This window comes from Gallinula chloropus, assembly GCF_964237585.1.
Source record: "Gallinula chloropus genome assembly, chromosome: 5".
Lineage (NCBI taxonomy): Eukaryota > Metazoa > Chordata > Aves > Gruiformes > Rallidae > Gallinula > Gallinula chloropus.
The window spans coordinates 27,235,813-27,255,803 of NC_140090.1; the positions used below are offsets into that span (position 1 = coordinate 27,235,813).

Genomic DNA, 19,991 nt, shown 5'->3' on the forward strand with positions numbered 1-19,991 from the left:
AAGTGATTAAGTGATTAGTAATCACTTGGTAGCGATCAGTGTTAAGGATGTCTGGGGGGAAGCTGGTGTTAATGGGAGAGCTTGAGGAAACAGCTGTTTGCTGTTATGCTGAAGAACTTTGGTGTCTCAGAGGTGGCTGAGGACAGTGTAGTCCCTTGCTGCTGGGTATTTCCTCTTGTGCTCTGTGCAGTGGGAACTATGGGACTTGACAGGCCGTGCGATGAGCCAGTTGGGATCATTCACCCCAGAGAATCTTGGTTTTCTCCACCCATTGCGGTGGGGTTGCCTGAGAACTGTGGGGAGTTGTGGCAGAAGCGGTTTTTGGGGCGCTGAAGGGAGCAGGTCTGTCTCTTCCAGCTGCAGTCCCGCCTTGTGCAGCCGCACCCTTTGCCTCCCTGCCAAGGTGAGAAATAGTTTTGGTGCCGCACCCCTCCCAGCCACCCTCTGAATGAACCACAACAGCTGAACAGCAAACTTGCCTGGTACGGCGTGCAGGGGTCTGTCTGTATGTTAGCTTGTCAGGTCAGTGATGTGAATGACGGGACTTTGCAGCCAGGTGAGGACCAACACTGGCATTTGGGGGGTGCAGCGGCTGGGAGTTACCAGCAGAGCTGCATCTTTCAGCAGCAGTAACCTGTTAAATTAGCTGAGGTGTGTTGTGTGTCCAGACTTGGAGAAAGGAACCTATTTCTTTAATCCTGTTTTTAATCCTATTTCCCTTAGTATGCTTTGGCTTTGACTTGGGAACTTAGGTACTTCCTACACCTGTCCTCTTGTGTTTCACACCTGCTGACTTTGAGATCCTTCACCTGCCTGTTGCTGCTGTTGAAACTCCAAGTTGAGAGAAGGTTGACAATCTCTTGAGACACAGATGTTGTGCTGGTGTCCTACTGCTGATCAACAGCAGGTGAATGCTTTCCTCTTTCTAACCTGAAGCCAGACTTCCTAGGTGTAAGGTTTGTTTTGGTGTTTTGGCAGAAAGAAAGCATTATGGTTTGGAAAAACAAGATCTGAAAATACAGAGGACTGTTAAAGTAGTCATTCTCTCCAGCATGATGTACAAAGAACTGTTTCCCAGACTCAAAGAAACTGGCCATCAAGAAATTTGGCAGGTTGTAACAGAGCAATGCTGTTTTCCATAACTAGAGGCAGGCGAGATGGTGATGCTATGAACAGTACGAGAATGGACAAGGAGGGATTTTCTGTAGGTAAAAGTGTTGCCATTCCCAGGTTCAGAGCACAGAAACATTAAAAAAATGATCAAAAAGTGATCTGTGGAGACTAAAAGAAGAGTAACTATCAAGGACAAAGGAATCCCAAGAAATTATCAAATGCCTTGGGTTGGCAGGGACTTCAAAGGCCACCCAGTCCCCACCCCTGCAGTGAGCAGGGACACCTTTAACAGGAGCAGGTTGCTCAGAGCTTCATCCACCCTGACCTTGGATGTCTCCAGGCATGGGGTCTCCCCCACCTCTCTGGGCAACCTGTGCCAGGGTCTCACCACCCTCAGAGGGAAGAGCTTCTTCCTCATGTCTCATCTGAACCTGCCCTGCTCTAGTTTAACCCATCTGCCCATATCCCATCACTCCATGCCCTTCAAACAGTCCTGCCCCTGTGGGGCCCTCCGGGGACTGGAACATTGGAGCATAATCAATATTAAAATCCCACAATTCCCAAATGTTTTGGGAAAGGCAGAAGCACTTAAAGGAGTTTCCTGTTAGGATTAGGGAGGGGATAGAAGAGGCACTTTTTTCAGCTGTCATTGAAAATGTTAAGTGTTGTCCACTGGACTTACAAAACGTTAAAAGAGCAACTTAAGGCAGATCACATGCAAGAGCCCTCGAAAAAGTGAGGGAAGAGGGTGGTAGGGAAGGTCTTTGAACTGTTGATGTCCTTTATCTCCAGAGGAATTGTCCAGAAGAGGGAGCCAGGCACTTCTGAGGCGTGCATGCAAGGGTGAGACTCAGTGGGCTTAAAATGAAGGAGGAGAGATCTGGCTGGATGTAAGGAGAAGGATTAGGGGTTGGCCTTTGTAACATGAGGGTGATTGGAATTCTCAGGAGGTCGTGCAGTCTCTGTTCTGGTATTCAAGATCCAACTACGTTAACACCTGAGCAGCTCTGCCTGATCTCTTAATTTTCCTGCTTTCAGCAGGAGGTTGGACTAGATGCCTCCTGAGGTCCCTTCTAGCCTGAACGACTCTCCAATTCTATGTTCATTTGTTGGTAGTGCTAGAAGGAGTGTGGAGAGAGGAATGAATTTCATGAAGGCATAGCTTGAGAGCCAGAGGAAAAAAGGATTAGGGAGGGGATAGAAGGGTTCCTCAGCTTATGAGGAACCCTCCACAGTTTTGAGAGAACCTTTGCATGGGTGGTTTGGAATGAATTAGGATGCCTTGAGGAACACAGCTTCTAGCTGATAATAGATGAGAGTATCCTGGGGCAGAATGAGGCGTGTGTGAATAGGGAAGACTAGAGGATCTGGTTTGCTTGTCTGGAGTAAATAGTGAGTAGCTACCATGTTGGGGGGGAATCCCCCATGTCGCAGTGCTTGCAGTCAGTGATGTGATAGTAAGCTAGGAAGATTAGAAGTCACTATGAATGAGTGAAAAGCAGCTTAATTATACAACTTTAAGAATGCAGTTATAAATACAACCACTTCTGGATTCACATCAGTTTCAGTAATTTTTTCCAGGTTTGGCCTGATTATAGAATCTTTATTTTTCTCATCATTTGGCACTTGAATAGTTTTTAGATTCCAGTGGGAGAAGAAAAGGTAAATAGCTGAGTGGCTTGCTAAGGAGATTTACAGTCAATGTCATCAAGTCTATGGACACAGGATCAAAGGCAGTCCATAGGCTGTATTCTGGGGAGCAGCAGTCACAAGGAATAGGAAGAAGTGGCGGGTGATCAGTTGCCACTGGTTCTCTGCAGCCTTGCGGCGTTCTCCATGCCTGAGCTTGGCCAGGGTGGTTCTGTGCTGGTAAGTTCAGGTACTGCCAAGGTGGGGAACTGTGAGCAAGTTAGATGTCTGGGTGGAATCAAATGGGTCCTGCTTAGTATCTGTGGTTTGATGTCGATGATATTGAAGTGATTTGCATAAGAAGAGAAAGTGATTATACGAGACTAGGGGTGGGAGGTGTGAGGAGCTGGATGTCCTGCAGGAGAACTTGTGGGAGTTCTCAGTGTACAGCTGGCCAAGAGGGATGATGTTTATGCTGCAGGCATTGGTGGCACTCGGGAATAGGTTATAGCAGCTTTCTGAAGTAATGCCATGCTCATCTGCTACTGGGGAATCTCTCTGCTTCTGCTGCCTGCAAGCTGGGAAGATAAAGGGCACTCAAAGAGATGGGAGAGTAAGTTCAGGAATTGGGCTTGGTAGTTCTGTGTTGCCTGAGCTTATTCAGGAGGCTAATTAATGCTTCTGTGGAAAACAAAGGTGATGAGAGTTCTCAAAGCTAGCACAATAAGAAGCAATGGCTGGAAACGACTTTAAAGGAAAAGCAACTGCACCTTATTTTAGTGGTAGGAAATACTGGAACACTTGAATTTGGGATGAGATGTGCAGGAAAAATGCTGGTGTTCAGGTGCTGCTGTTGAACTTGAGTTGAAACTCAGAGCAAAATAAAGGTCTGCGGTGGGGGAATGTGGAACTAGATAAACCTTCTGCCTGTGTGGTGTTGACCAATGCTGAAAGCTTAGGCTCAATAATAAAGTTACATACCTGGTTTTGCTTAGTAAGTAGGAGAAGGTCTTGTAAGCTTAGTGGGGTTTTGTCTTAATGACCACATCCCTCATTTTGGGGTAGGTCTTGTTAAACTCCAGTTCAACACAAGTTGGTTGTTAATCTTGGAAATACCAAGGTGTAAAACCATACACCAGTCCTAACTCCAGCATTGAAACACAGCTTGTTCATGTGAGTTGGTGACTCCTGACTAGCAAACCCCAGATTACAGCAGGAGAAATTCATTATTGATGAATTAAACTTGACCTTTGGGTTTGGTTTTGTTTTTTTTTTTTACTCTTCTAGATTAATCCTTTAGCTGCTGCATTCCAATGAAGTGACAGCTGATCTGTTAATGGGAGCAGATTTATAATATGTGAGAATACTTCAATAATGATTTGCAAGGTTCCTTGTGAAGTTAGTAACTTCTTCCTAGAAGAAGCAACACTTTCAAACTTTGTGCTGAGAATAATTTTCAAGCTGATACTGCTGATGTAGTTCTTGATAACACTCACATACACACACACATATATATATATAAACAGGGTTTTAGTGGAGTGTGGGAGTAACAGAGAAAGGAAAGAAAAAACTGTTATGTGGGCTGGAAGTGGGCTGTAATCAGTAAACAAAGATAACCATGCCAGTTTATTGTAGGGTTTTTCCCCCATCAGTTTTGACTTCCCAGCTGAGTTGTCAGTCCATTCCTTACTCTTCCCACGTTATTTTTATTTTGCAATTTAATGCAGTTAACTGCAGCTTCTGAAGGGGGTTTAGATTCTGTTGAACATGTCTCTAATAAAGAAATAGCTCAAATCAAAGAAAAACCACAGAGTAGTTCACTTGAATGTGATTTTGCACAGTGTATGAATAGCAAATGCTTGTTTGGGCATAGGCAAGTAGTTGGTCAGGTTGAGGTGGCGCGTTGCCTGAAGTCTCAGTGTTCTTGGCCTTGTCATTCTGAAGTCTGTGTATTATTAAATCTGAATTATAAAATAAAGGTTAAAAAAGCATTTCAATTTTATTAATGCAAAGGCTGGGTTGTACATGTTGTTAAATTTACTATCAATGTTACCAGAGTTGTTAAATTGACTTATAAAAACCAAGTGAAATTGGCCAACCTGCTTTTCATCTTACATTTATAAAATTACCAAGTAAGTGCTGGGTTTGGGTCAGTCTGCAGTAAGGAACCAGGTCTTTGCCCAAGAGCTATGATGGAATTTAGTGGCATATCGCAGGATGGAGCTTCACAGTGTCCTGGGGCACAGAGATGCCTCTAAAACCTGATAGAGGCAATTTATTCCATGAAGTCCTCAGTGCTGTTCTTGGAGGATGGCTGAGCCCTTGTGCTGGCTCTTCTGGTCACTCCAAGTGAAGTGTCCCCAAGCAAATTTGGCAGGAAGAAGTTGTGGTTTCAGTGGGTGGTGTGCTCAGTGCACGCTGTGGTTTGGGGAGCGAGGCAGACCTACTCAGTGTCGTCTCTGATAGGGTCTTATCTACACCCTTATCTTAGGGTGTAGATTCCTAAATTATTTCAAAAATGGAAGAGATGGACATCTGAAGAGAGAGGACAGATGGTGTGCATAGTTGAGGAGCGTTTTCTAGTAAATACGAATCGTGAGTTGAATAAAATTGTATTCCAAGCTTTTTGTGTCAGTTGTTGACTGTTGGGTTTTCCATTACAGAGTGATAAGAATGATGTACTTCACTACTTGGGTTATAACAACCCCAAACAGGGTGCTAACTGTCAGCTCCAGCATCTAAGACACTGAGTGTGGTTTTCCTTGGGCTCTTTCTAGCAAGGTGAATGAGGAACGAAGTGCAGCTGGCAGAAGTGATGACATCTTGCTCTTGCTGCTCAGGAAGGGCAAATAAGGTTTGCCAAGCGTATGAAAGCGTTTGGAAAGGAATCAGCATCTTTGTTTGAGGAGCTCATTTCCTCGGTATCGGTGGCAGACTGAAGGCTCTGGGTTATCGAGCTGGAACTGGGGAGCCATGCGGGAGCCGAGCAGCCCGCTGAGTCCGTAACCAGCACCCATGGGAGGTTGTGGGCCTGGGTAACGACTGTCTGTGCAGGAAGTTGGTGTGACTTGGGAGGTTTAACTTCTGTGAGCGCTCACGGTTGCTGACTCTGAACAGCGATGCGGAGTGTGTGCTGAGCCTGACCAGTTCGCCACTCCGGTGCCTATGAGTAACCAAGGCAGGCATTTACAAGCTCTTTATTTGCACTTTTCAAGTCCTGGATTGAGGAAAATACTGTAGGTTTGCTGATCATTGATAAACTCCTGACTTCAGCTAGACACTTAATGAGTAGCAGTGCAACTAGAAGAAAATGCAAATCTCTGCTGGGACCGGTGTTGTTCAGTATCTTTGTCAACAACATGTATAGTGAGATAGAGTGCACCCTCAGCAAGTTTGCAGATGACACTGAGCTGAGTGGTGGGTTGACATGCTGGAGGGATGGGATGCTTGCTACCCAGGGGACCTGGACCAGCTAGACGTTGGCCTGTGAAAACCTCATGAAGACCAACAAACCAAGTGTAAGGTCCTGCACTTGGGTTGGGACAGTCCTTGCTACCAACACAGGCTGGGATAGAGAGCAGCCCTGTGGAGAAAGACTTAGGAGAGGACTTGGGGGTATTGATGGATGCAGACAGCATGAACTAACAGCCCAGAAGGCCAGTTGCATCCTGGGCTGCATCACAAGAGGTGCAGCCAGCAGATTGAGAGAGGGGTTTCTGCCCCTCTGCTCTGCTCTAGTGAGGCATCCTCCTTCCCCAACATCTCCTCCCTGCACAGCTGCATTCAGACCTGAAGCCCTCAGCACAAGGAGGACATGGACTTCTTGGAGCACTTCCAGAGGAGGCCACAAAAATGATGGGAGGGCTGGAGCACCTCTCCTACAAAGCCAGGCTGGGATAGCTGGGCTGGTTCAGCCTGGAGAAGAGAAAGTTTAGTGAGACCTCTGAGCCCCTTCCAGTACCTGAAGCACCCTACAGGAAAGATGGGCAGCACTGTTTGTAAGGGCAGGGAGCGATGGGACGAGGGGTGATGGGTTAAACTAGAGCAGGGCAGGTTCAGATGAGACATGAGGAAGAAGCTCTTCCCTCTGAGGGTGGTGAGACCCTGGCACAGGTTGCCCAGAGAGGTGGGTGGGGGAGGCCCCATCCCTGGAGACATTCAAGGTCAGGCTTCATGGGTCTCTGAGCAACAAGCTCCAGTTAAAGATGTCCCTGCTCACTGCAGGGGTGGGACTGGGTGGCCTTTGAAGGTCCCTGCCAACATTTGATGATTTCTTGGGATTCCTTTGTCCTTGGTATAGTTAATCTTCTTCCAGTTTCAACAGATCACTTTCTGATCGTTTTTTAAGGTTCCTTCCAACTCGGGGCATTGGTTGATTCTGGAAGTTCAGACATCACAGGGACACGTGCTGGGGCTTCCAGACCTGTGAGCCCGTAATTTTCTGGCTGAAGTAGGGATTGGTGGTTTTTCTTTTGCCACAGGAGGCTGGTTGTGTGCACCAGCTGACTTGCCTTTCTGCATGCTTCCTTGAATCACTCAGCTGGTGTCTTTATTCATTTTTTTGGTGTAGTTCATCAATTTGTCATTCAGCCAGGAGCTGTGAGTCACTTCATCTGTTTCTGTGTGATCACCTCAGCTGAGTTATGTGGAGCCAATCGGATGCCTTGTGGTGAGATCTAACTCCGGGTAAAGTCATGTTGTATTTCAGTGTTTTGTGGCTTTACCATGGTTATTAATTAGTATCTGCACTTAGAGTAAAACTTGGCCCAGTAGCTATCCCCACCCCACCCCAGTTATTTCATTATCAACTTGAAATTGCTTTTGTTCTTCCCTCTAACAGCGTGGTTGAAACCCAGACCTAGAAATCGATTGGAAACGTTTCATAGTTGATCAGTTGAAATAAGTTATGTGTGGGCTTGGTACTGTGGGTTATGTTACTCCCCTTTGTATGTTTTGAATGTACTCTGTGACTTTTGAATATCATGCTGCGGTTTGGGATTTTCTGGTTGGTCTTTAAAAGGTTTTTCCTTGGTCTAATTAATGGGTTGGATCCTCTCATAGTGAGGGATTTCTCATTAAGGCTGCTTCTGTTGTTAGTATTGTGCATCGTGCTTAAGTGGCATCTTTGCTGTGATCTGTTGGGCTTGGGTTGCTACCAAAGTATGAACGTGAGCATTTTGCAGCTGGTAAATATGAAATGCTCAGTTGCTTGTAAGACATCTCCCAGTGGAGTGAGCTTAAGGACTTACTGAAGCGGTATGAGAACAAGTCGTTAATTGGGCTAACTGAGCCTGGAAACTTGCCAGGTTGCTTTTGTGATCCAATTATTTAACCTTCTTTTACCCTGTCAAATACTGACTCCTGGCAGATGAAGCAACTAACGGCTTAAACCCAGGCAGTGAACAAGGAGCAGCACTCTGTCTTTCCAGTGTATGTGCACAGTTACCACGTGGGTTTGTGCAGAAGAGAATAACCTGCAAAACATGGAACTTCCCTCATCCTCGCTGCACTGCATCCTTTGCTCACCTTGGCTTCTTTTTAGTTCGTAAAATACAAGTGGTGTCTTTGTCTAACAACTGCTGTGAGGCTGTGAAGTGAAAGAGAATGAGAATTTTCTAATTCTGACTTTTAGCATTGCTTTGCCAGTAGCAAAACTCCTGATGGCTTGATCAGACCAAGTTTGGGCCAAGGGAAAGCCCAGTAGGTGATTAATGGTATTGAAAAATAGATCTCACTTGACTAGGTCACCACACAAACATTTCAAGTATATTCACCAGCTGAATGTAAACATCAGTTCAACAGTAACAGGTTTATCTTGCTACACTCAGCATCAAGTGAATCACATAATGATAGAATCATAGGGGTTGGCAGGGACCTCCAGAGCTCGTGGGGTCCAACCCCCTGCCAAAGCAGCTCCCTAGCTCATATTGCACAGGTTGGCATCCAGACAGGGATGGAATATCTCCAGAGAAGGAGACTCCACACCCTCTGGGCAGCCTGTCCCAGGGCTCCCTCACCCTCACTGGGAAGAAGTTCTTTCCTAAATTGGGGCGGGACTCCCTGTGCTCCACCTTGAGGCCATCGCCCCTTGTCCTGTTCCCACAGAGCACTGAAAAGGGGCTGGGCATTTCCCCCTGCATCCCATACTTAAGATATTGATAAACATTAATAAGGTCCCCCTTAGTTTTCTTCTCTCCAGGCTGAGCAGCCCCAGCTCACTCAGCCTTTCCTCATGGGGGAGACTGTCCAGGCCCTTCATCATCTTCATTGAAGTCCCATTGTGTGATTGTGCACAAAGTGGAAAACTTAGTCTTCTGAGACCAAGGTATTGATAAAACAACTTCCCTTTCTGTCATTAAGACATGTGTGATTAGCTGGTCAGTGTTTGTCTAGTCTCCAGAGCTCGATACTTAGGTGCTGCCATTGTGCGGGGAGGGTTTGATACTTCTGTGGTGACGGTGTGCGTGGAAGAGTTTAATGACATTCTGCATACTGAGGTCGTTGTGTGTCTCCTCTTTACCACCTTTACATGTGGACAAGGTTTGTACTCTGATAACTTCAATCCTGTTGGAGGGGTCAACATCCAGCTGCATATTAGGAATTACCAGTAACAGACGTTTTCTGGGGAGTTGGGCTGAACTCCTAATACTGTTTAGGAGGCATCTTGCTGTTCCCAGGCTGTTTAGAATAGGATCTTTGAAATAGAATCTCTTACGAGTTAGTCAAATGCATCACCATATGGAATGATCAGATGTCACTCACTTACAGATTCCTATAATATGGAGGATCATATTCAAGACTTTCACACTTTGCTTAGCTTGTCATATGCAGACTAAGTAAAGGTGTCAGTCGATAGCCCTTGCTTCAGAAAATAGCAGCAATGAAGGACACAGGACTGCTGTGTGAGTACTTTGCAGCCTCACAGGTGTAAAGGAATGGTGTTTGCTGGATATTGGAGATAAATCTTCGAACATTGCTAATGCAGCTGCATGTTGCTGTGCATTGTGCAGGCAGCATAAACGTAAGCTTAGCTGTGGTTGAAATGCTGTCACAGAATCGTTGAACCTTTAAGGTTGGAAAAGACCCTTAAGATCATCATATCCGACTGTCTGTCCAACACCACCATGTCGGCTAAACCATGTCCTGGAGTGCCATATCTACATGGTTTCTGAACACCTCTGTAGGTGGTGACTCCACCACCACTCTGGGCAGCCTGGTCCAATGCCTGACAGCTCTTTCAGTGAATAAATGTTCCCTAATATCCAGTCTGAATGTCCCCTAACACAGCTTGAGACCATTTCCTCTCATCCTGTTGCTAGTTACTGGGGAGAAGAGACCAACCCCCACCTCACTATACCCTCCTTCCAGGAAGTTGCAGAGACTGATCAGGTCTTCCCTCAGCCTCCTAGAGGCAACACCGCCCTCAACAAGTTCCCTCAGATGTTCTCCATCAGACCTTGTGCTCCAGACCCTTCCCCACTCCGTTTCCCTTCTCTGGACCTGCTCCAGACCCTCAGTGTCCTAAATTGGAGCGAGGGGCCCAAACCTGAACCCAGTGCTTGAGCAGCAGCTTCAAGTGTGCTATAGAATGAGTCTCAAAATGAAGGTATGTTGTATAGAGGAGAAAAAACTCCTCACCAGAAATTTGTATGTCAGAGTGGACTTCAGGTTACATGGCAAGTTAAAAGTAATTCTTTATAGCCATGGTTGCAAAGATGTTCAAGGTCAGGGTGGATGAAGCTCTGAGCAGGAGGGTTGGACCAGATGGCCTTTGAAGATCCCTGACAACCTCGCATAGTCTATGATCAAGAGCTCTTAAGCTTGCCATGCACATGCTTGATATTCCTCAGAAGCTCGTGACCTCTGCAGTCTTCCTGCTTAAATAACTGTGGTTCCAGAGCTTTGCACCGTTAGGACAGCAGATGAACCATCCGTTGATGGTTTCTGTTGTCATCAGCCTTTGTAGTGGTGAGGTCTTTCCCTGTGTATTTCCATCATCAGCCATTGCCTTGGAACTGGACGGCATGGTATTTACTGGGGACGACAGATGTCACGAGCTGCTTCTGCTGGCTGCGTGGTTCAGTGTTCCTGTGCACCATCTTGGAATTCCTCAGCTGTTACACCAGGGGCCACTGGCTTTCCTTATTGTTGACTCTCGTAGTTCTTAGAAATGTCTTATTTTTGCTTTTGCAGTCAACAGAAATCATAGATATGAGAGCAATTGCTTTTGTTGTTTCTGACTGAAGTAACTCAAAACCACGTAGCAATGCAGTGTTCCTTTTATAATACTTCTAGGATGATGCAAAATAAAGCTTGGTGAGTTGATCCGCTTAACAGTATTTACCAAACACAGCTCAGAAGCAGAATTAGAAATGATGAGTGCTGAATCAGTTCTTCCACCTCCACCAGCCCTTGAAATACAGGGACAACCTGTCCCCAGAAACTCTGTACTTCAAATTTTTACTTTAAATTTTTCCATGGGTGGCTTCTGAGTTGTGTTTTGGCTGGCAGCTTGCAGGCCTTTTCAGATCTTCCAAGAACCACCTCTTCAGGCAGCAGCCTGTACTCACACCCGTGCCTGCCACTTTGTACTGTGAGGACTGGCAGGAGTTTATTCAGTGATTTGTCAGAACTTTATATACCTGAGATGGTGACTGTGCTCTGCACCCCGGCCCACACAGGGGGATCCCTAAAGGTTTAATGTGGCACATTTAATACATCTTGCTCCAAGGTTGATACACAGTTACTTCAATTAGCAATGCCTCTGTTCTTGCCCTCTGCACATTGGTGACCTGGAACCAGTTCCTTGTCCAGTGCTTTTTCTAAGCATTGTTATCCACTGGGTAAAGCTGACATAAAATACTTGGCGATTGACCCCAGCGTGAGGGCTGGGAGGTGATGAGGCCCGGGCAGCGCTCCCCTCGGACGGGACGAGGCCCCGGCAGCACTTCCCTCGGACGGGACGAGGCCCCGGCAGCGCTCCCCTCGGACGGGACGGGGACGAGGCCCCGGCAGCGCTCCCCTCGGACGGGACGGGGACGAGGCCCCGGCAGCGCTCCCCTCGGACGGGACGAGGACGAGGCCCCGGCAGCGCTCCCCTCGGACGGGACGAGGCCCCGGCAGCGCTCCCCTCGGACGGGACGAGGCCCCGGCAGCGCTCCCCTCGGACGGGACGAGGCCCCGGCAGCGCTCCCCTCAGCAGTAAAGCGTGTGATTGTTTCCTATTGTGTTTTTGAAAAGCATAGAAGGACTCACTTGGTGCTCACCACCTACTTCTCAGAGTTGCAAATAAGCTAGGTGAAATTTTTCAACTGAGCAAGCGGACAGCCAGTGCAAAATAATTCTGAAAAGCCAATAAACTGCAGGTAGTGTTGAGTTAATCTGGTGTTAGGATGCTGCTGTCAGCTAACACTATGAAATAACATTGCTCAGTGATCACACAGTGAAATAGAAACCTGCCTTGGTAGATTTAGGGTAACTGCATGACAGATTCTTTGTGTGCTCATTAAGAAAATACTGTTTTTATAGATCACTTTAAGAAATGCCCACAATTTCATCACTGCCTAGATTAATCTTCTTGCAACCTCTGATTTATTTTACAAGATACCAGCTGTTCCAGGCAGAGAACTACCAGCCCAAGCCAGTGTCTAGCTTTATCCAGGCTTCCCAGCTGGTTTGCAGAGACTGAGGAACCTCAGATTGCCTTTGTATAATGTAATAACCGGGAGAAAGTGAGGCTGAATGACAGCAGCTGGGGCCCTGCTGTACCAGATGTGGCTCAGTGGCTCTTTTTGGAAGAGGTGAGGCATCACAAAGGACCCCAAGTGATGGGTTAATCCCACTGAGGCTTGCAGGGCAAGGGGGTGGGTTGCAGTTGTCAGGAGGAGTCCATCCACCCCCAGGCCCTTGGGAGAGGAACAAAGAGGGGCTTTGCTGGGCAGCAAAGGCAGACTTGCCAGTGGGGCTGCACAAGTTAACAGAGAGGCTTTTGACTTTGGGCTTTTAACCCGACTCAAGGAAAATTCTCCAAGGCAGTGTTCCAGCAAAATCGATTTCCAAAGGCAGCGAGATGCTGAAGTTTGGGATATTCTGGTTTAAATGTGACTCTCTTCAACCCTGTCTTCTCATCTGATACCTGGCAAGGTGGCTGATCTGTGCAGAGGTCCAGCTGAAGGATCACTTGAATCTGTGAAGCTGTGACAATTGCTGTGTCCTCACTGAAATTACGGTAGGGCAGATTTGTGTTATGTACAGCATGTGGCACTTAAAAGGATTTGCTGAGATTGAGTTAGTCTTCCAAATTCCTTGTGTTTTGAGACAAACTGTTTTTCCTGCTTCTCTTGCCTGTTTGGGGTGTTTTCCCCTCCATAACTGGAAAAGATGTGCTTTTTTTTTTTTATCCTTTTTCTTTCTTTGTAGAAATGACTGGGTGTGTTTTGTCATTTTGATTGGCTATTCCTGGGCACACAGACCTGGTGGGCTTTGTTCTGATTTAACATCATTCTTCTTTTGATAGACTTACATAACATACATATATATTTATATAAATATTTCTAGATAATTTCTTCTGCTAGAAAAAATGTCTGCTCAAGAAAAATAGTAACAAAAGCATTTCTGTCTTGTGTCCAAATTTTATATGAAGTCTTTACACAGGTTTATGAGCAAAAACTGACAAATCCTATTTGTCTGTAGTTAGAAATATCTGCAGTAATTGAAGCACTCCAGGGTTTAGAGTCATAGAGTGTGTTAGGTTGGAAGGGACCTTCCCAGGAGATCTAGTCCCACCCCTTCAGTGAGCAGGGACATCTTCACTAGATCAGGTGGCTCAGAGCCCCATCCACCCTGACCTTGAATGTTTACAGGGATGGGGCCCCCACCACCTCTCTGGGCAACCTGTGCCAGTGATCTACCACCCTCAGAGTAAAGAATTTTTTCCAAATACCCAACCTGAATCTCCCCTTTTCTAGTTTAAACCATCACCCCTTGTCCTGTCGGTCCATGCCCTTGGGAACAGTTCTTCCCCGGCTTCCTACAGGCACCTTTTCTTCTTACCTGTTTTGAAGAGTGTCTTCAAGCTCTCATTGCTTGTTTTGCGTACTGTTAGTAACTTTACATGATGTGTATTCACTTAATTGTAGAGCATTAGTAGAATGAAATGACTTTGTTAGTGGTGTCTTCTAATGTGAGACCTTTTCTGAATAAAATCTGACCAGAAGGAAGGGGTTCTGGCTTCTGTATCCCCAAGCCATGCCACTCATCTAGATGTTACTAGTGACATGTAATCTAATCTCCATATATAATTTTATAGCCTCTGTCTTTCCCTGGATCACTGAGGCCAGAGAGGCCTTAGAAATAGCCCAAGGTGGTATTCTGGGAACTTGTGAAATGCAAAACCTACATCCACTCAAGCGCCAAGTGTGCTAAGACTCAGAATTTTTATTCCCTTTATGGTTTCCAGGCATTTAAGTTTTGATTCATTTTGTGCATAGGATGGAGAAAGAGTTTCCTTCTGTCCTAAGGAACCTGCTTTGGCAGGGGGGTTGGACCTGATGATCTCTCAAGGTCCATTCCAGCCCCTGTGATTCTGAGATCTTGACCCAAGTGTGAATTAAGGGATGTGGGGGTGGTTTTAAGTTACCTGAGATCACATTTCTCATGTCTGCATTGAGATCTAGAAGATGGACAAAGCTCATAAAGTGTTGGTGGGTTTTGTTTTTATATTAAACTTGCTGTTGGTTTTTGCCTGCAGCCACCTCATTCTGGTTGGTGTTATCGTGGAAGTGCAGGTTCTGAAATGTCCCAAGCATTCCTTGGGGTTTCTGCAGTTTTCCTTTCATTCCACTTGTTGTGTGTCACCACTGGAGTCTGCAATGGAGGTTTAAAACAGAATGACAACTAGGAGTAAGAATTAGTGTTAAAAGGAGATTATCACCTCCTAGGATTTGAAATGGTGATGGGCCTGCATGGGAAGGCTTAGGAGGAGAGGCTGAAGTCCCTCAGTTCAGCCTGGAGAAGAGGAGGTTGAGGGGAGACCTCATGGGGGTCTGTGGCTTCCTGCTGAGGGGCAGCACTGATCTCTCCCCTCTCTTTGGGGACCAGGGACAGAACCCGAGGGAACGGTGTGAAGCTGCACCAGGGGAGGTTTAGGCTGGGTGTCAGGAAGAGGTTCTGTCCTGAGAGGGGGGTTGGGTGCTGGGACAGGCTCCCCAGGAAAGGGGTCACAGCCTCAAGCTGGGCTGAGGGCAAGAAGCATCTGAACCATACGCTCAGTGCCACGCGCTGACTGGGCTGGGCTGTGTGGAGCCAGGACTCCATGGTCCTTACTGGTCCCTGCCAGCTCAGAAGATTCTAGGATTCTGTGAAAGCAGACTCTGATGTGCTGTACAGTGGACATCACTGTCTAGAGTCTGAACAGGTCTGCAGAGGTGCTGGAGGGTCTTCTCCCCATCCCTGGTATTTTGAGTATTTCTGATGTCCCAGGAGGGTGCAGAGCCAAGATTGTCAGCTCTGTTCTTCCGCCACCCTCCGAATCTGTTGTGCTGCCTTCTGCATTATGTCAGATCTCTCCAGGTCAGGTTCAGCACAGGTGCTGCAGGCAGAACCACTGTTACTCCTCTGTCATACCACTGGGATTTCATCTGCGGGGTTATGTATGCAGCCATGAATTTCTCTGAGGTGCCCAGGTCTCTGCGGGTCCCTGAGTAGGTATCATTGAAACAAGGCTTATTTAAAAACTGTTGAAAACAATATGGATTTATTTCTTTGTTTCTTTAGGAGACATCACGCAGAAAGGATATGAAAAGAAAAGAGCAAAGCTGTTAGCACGGTACATACCACTAATTCAAGGTAAGAGACTGTGTGGGAATCATACCTCATGAGGAACTGACCCAAACCCCCATTCCCTCAGTCCCTGCCCCTCTCCATGCCACAACGGGGGGGAAAAAGGGACCCAAATCCTGCCTAAAGTGCAGTCTGCTGAGAAGGGAGGGGTGGGGGGAGCTGCTTTAAGCTCCCGGTGTCACTGGGGGTGCAGGGCCGGGCCATCAGTTAGAGAGTTTCTGTCCTTTACCCCGTGCTGAGTCTGTCCTGCCCGTGCCGCTGACTGCGGGATGGGCTCTCCCTGCCCTTATCTCCTCGGCCTCTCAATAGATATTTGCTCCTCTGCCCAGCTGAACAGGGCAGCCTCCAGATGGGGTCAGACCCCCACATGGTTCATTCCTTGAATAGAAGCAGTTTGGATTTTTTCATAAATACTGCAATCAGCAGCAAGCCCTGGCTTCATCTGCCACAGCCTCTCTTCTTTACACCTTTTTTGTCTAAGGAGCTGGCTCACTTTTCTGCTCAAAATACCCTGTCCTCCAACTCAGCTTAGTTAGATTTTGAGACCAGGGTGAGGATTGATTTGGGCTGAGTATTAACAGTTATCACAGATGTTCAATGTAGTCAATGAACTCTGTCTCCAAGTAAGTCATGTCTTTGGATTTCTGTCTTGTTTTAATCTATTGTAACCGTTGATTTACTTTACCTTCTCTCCTTTTTACTGCTAACTCATTTTTAATGTATTTTCTATTCTTTCAACCCTTAAACTGAAAGGCAGTCTGCACACATTGCTCAGATTTTGAGCTAAAGCAGTGCCTGCACCTACAGATTGGACCTGTCAGGTGCCTTAAGAAAAAAAAGTATGAAAAATATGTTACTGGTGCTTCTTTAGGATTGTTTTCACTGAAGCTTCTCTTTTAAGCTTAAGGCATTCAGGAGGGCTTCATTCAGGGGGGGTAACTTCCTCTCATCTAGGTGTAGTAACCTTAATATCCCTGGGCAGTATTTGTGAAAGCACCTGCCCTCAGGAGCTATCAGCGGTCTCCTGGTTTGTCTGGGATCTTATACTCAGCCAAGAATCCCACGTCCCTTTAGATTTCCAGCTGCCTAAGAATTTCTGCTTGTTCAGCAAGGAGTGACCAGTTGTCTCAAGGAGAGGTCAGAAATTTGCTGAACCTGTGGTTTATCCTACTTGCTTGGTGGCACATTTTCTAAGAGATACCGAATTACCTGATTTGCCTGTCACTTCTGCCCAGCTTTTCATTAGGCTGAGGGGAATCCAACTTTAATATGCTGAAAGGAGAGTGAGTGTGCTGGCTGACTCTGAGCACAAAGAACCACGCTTTAGCAAAAAGGCAGAAGTTTCCTTAAAACCCTCAGCTCTACCTACTCATTTCAGTTTCCTGACATATGTTCCATTAACCCAGTTTTGGCTTGGAAATTTATTAATTGACGGAGTTTCAGCTCAGATTAATGTGTGGGAGTCCCAGTGGCTTTGGGCCTGCAGTGATTTCTCTGTCATTAACAATTCGATCACAGGATTCTTTATAACATCTGTTGCTCAGTAACATCCCTCCTAGGAGTTGCTGGGCTTCCCATTATCCATTGAGTTCTTGCACACCGATGGACTTTATGGATTTCAAGAGTTCTTGACCAGTTAATTTTATCTCGTGCCCTTCAGTATTTGCATTTCCCAAACCCCAATGTCTTCCTCGTAGTGCATCAGCATCTAGCTTTTGGAACAGGCTGCCCAGAGAGGTGGTGGATGCCCCGTCCCTGGGGGTGTTCAAGGCCAGGTTGGATGGGACCCTGGGCAACCTTGTGTAGCTCCAGGCCTGGAGGTTGATGGCCCTGCCTGTGGCAGGGGCTTGGAGCTCTGTGATCCTTGGGGTCCCTTCCAACCCAGACCAGTCTATGATTCTATGATTCTACATTTTCTTCTGAAACCTGAGCTGATAGGACACTTCTGCTGGTCTGTAAGACTTGTAATAAAATGTAGGTTGGGCACTGAGTAAGAAGTAGAATTCCTGGGGACAGGCAGGAAAGTAGAAAAAAGGAGCAATGGGAAAATTTGTTGGAAATGAAAGGTTTTAATTTGGAGGCCTGTAGACAGTAGTGTGCCCCCATGGTCAGAGCTGGGGTCAGACATATTCAATGTATTTGGCAATGACCTGGACAGGGGATGCAGGGCACCCTCAGCTAATTTGCTGACGATACCAAACTGGGAGGAGTGGCCGACACGCCAAAAGGCTGAGCTGCCACTCAGCAAGGTCTGGGCAGGCTGGAGAGTTGGGTGGAGAGGAACCCAGTAAATTCACCAAGTGCAGGGTCCTGTGCCTCAGGAGGAACAACCCCAGGCACCGGTACAGTTAGGGGTGACCTGCTGGTTGGCCACAAGCTCTCCATGCCCAGCAGTGTGTCCTCGTGGCCAAGAGGCTGATGGGACCTGGGGTGTTGGGAAGAGCGTGGCCAGTGGGTTGGAGAAGGTTCTGTTCTCAGCCTCTGCCCTACCGTGGTGAGGCCACAGCTGGAGTTGGGGGTCCAGTGCTGGGCTCCTCAGTTCAGGACAGACAGGGAGCTGCTGGAGAGAGTCCAGGGGAGGGTACGAGGATGATGAGGGGCCTGGAGCATCTGTGGTGGGAGGGACAGCTGAGAGAGCTGGGGCTGTTTGGCCTGGAGAAGAGAAGACTGAGAGGGGATCTGATCAATACTTACCAATATCTAAAGGGGTGTGTGTGTGTCCAGAGGATGGGGCCACACTGCTTTCAGTGGTGCCCAGTGACTGCACAAGAGGTGATGGGCACAAACTGGAGCAGAGGAAGTCCCACCTAACCCTGAGTAGGAACTTCTTTCATGGGAGGGTGTCAGAGCCCTGGGCCAGGCTGCCCAGAGAGGCTGGGGAGTCTCCATCACTGGAGACATTCAGACCCTGTGATCCTGGGCACTGTGTCCTGTGCAGCCTGCTTGAGGGGACCCTGCTCTGGCAGGGGTGGGACTGGATGACCTCCAGAGGTCCCTGCCAGCCCCTGTGTACTGCCACGATGTTTTGGTGGAAGGAGATGGGCTGCAGAGCCTGGGGGTGGAAGGGGCAGTAAGAAAGGCAGGGTGCTGCAGGCTGGGTGGCTGGCCATGCCCTTGGACAAAGGAGACAGCAGATAGGGGCAAGAACAGGACTGGATGGACTGCACGGTTGGCCTAGAGCCAGACCAAGAGTTTCCCACACGTGTTTTATTTTCTACCTTGTCATACCCCTTTCCTTTCCTTGAACCTGGTTGTCCTCTTTTGTTCCTTTCTTTTTCCCAGTTCAACAGCTGCAGAAAGGTTTAACAGTGCACAAAGAGCCTGGGTGCCCAGTTTCCTCTTCAGCCTCCCTCTTCCTCTCTCCACTCTGCAAAGCTCTTTGATACCCAGTCTTCTGCAGGCTGTAGATGTTTGGAGGTGTGACACGTGGCTGGGTAGAAGTGCCAGTAAAACTGAGCTGAGGGAATTGCTGCCATGCTATTTTAACTCCTTTGGTTTTACTTCACAATTTACCATTAGAACTTGGAAGAGATACTTGGGAAAGGTTCTGCTCATAACTTACAAAACAGACAACTTGCATTACAAACTCACAGAATCACTGGTTTGGAAAAGACCTTTGAGATAGAGTCCAACCATCCCTGTCCTGTGCTGACCCATATCCCTGAGCACCTCGTCGCCCCATCTGTTGAACACACCCAGGGGCAGGGACTCAACCCCCTCCCTGGGCAGCCTGTGCCAGGCCCCGACAACTCTTTCAGGGAAGAACGTTTCCCTCACATCTGAGCTGACCCTGCCCTGGCACAGCTTGAGCCCATTTCCCCTTGTCCCACCTCCTGTCCCCTGGCTGAAGAGACCATCGCCCACCTCTCTGCACCCTCCTGGCAGGTCAGTGTAGGTGGGGATAAGGTCTCTCCTCAGCCTCCTCTTCTCCAGGCTGAACACCCCCAGCTCCCTCAGCTGCTCCTCAGAGGATTTGCCCCCCAGCCCCTTCCCCAGCCTGGTTGCCCTTCTCTGGACTTGCTCCAGGACCTCAATGTCCTTCTTATGGTGAGGAGCCTGGAACTGGACCCAGCACTCGAGGTGCAGCCTCACCAGTGCCCAGTACAGGGGCACAATCCCCTCCCCAGACCTACTGGCCACACTATTGCTGACACAAGCCAGGATGCCACTGGCCTTCCTGGCCCCTGGGCACACTGCTGGCTCGTGTTCAGCCTGCAGCCACCCAACACCCCCAGGTCCTTCTCTGCCTGACAGCTCTCCAGCCAGGCTCCCCCCAGCCTGTAGTGCACAGGGAAATGTACAGCTTAGATAAATTAACCTAGTTTAGAAGTGAAATTACCTTGTTGGAATTTCTATTTTGGGAATGAGTGTGAAGCTCAGTCTGTTGATGACGGTAATTAGGTTCGAAT

At 47.6% G+C, this 19,991-nt stretch overlaps 1 protein-coding gene across 4 annotated transcripts in view; it reads left to right on the plus strand.

The window, feature by feature from the left end:
* Positions 1-19,991, plus strand: part of DIP2A (disco interacting protein 2 homolog A) — a gene marked incomplete at its 3' end in the record, with an annotated part of 122,968 nt that overhangs the window by 18,773 nt on the left and 84,204 nt on the right. For all 4 annotated transcript variants that reach the window (XM_084264263.1, XM_084264264.1, XM_084264265.1 and 1 more), the window contains exon 2: positions 15,517-15,588. In XM_084264263.1, the coding sequence (XP_084120389.1) occupies positions 15,517-15,588 (72 nt within the window). The remainder of the gene's footprint in view (positions 1-15,516; positions 15,589-19,991) is intronic.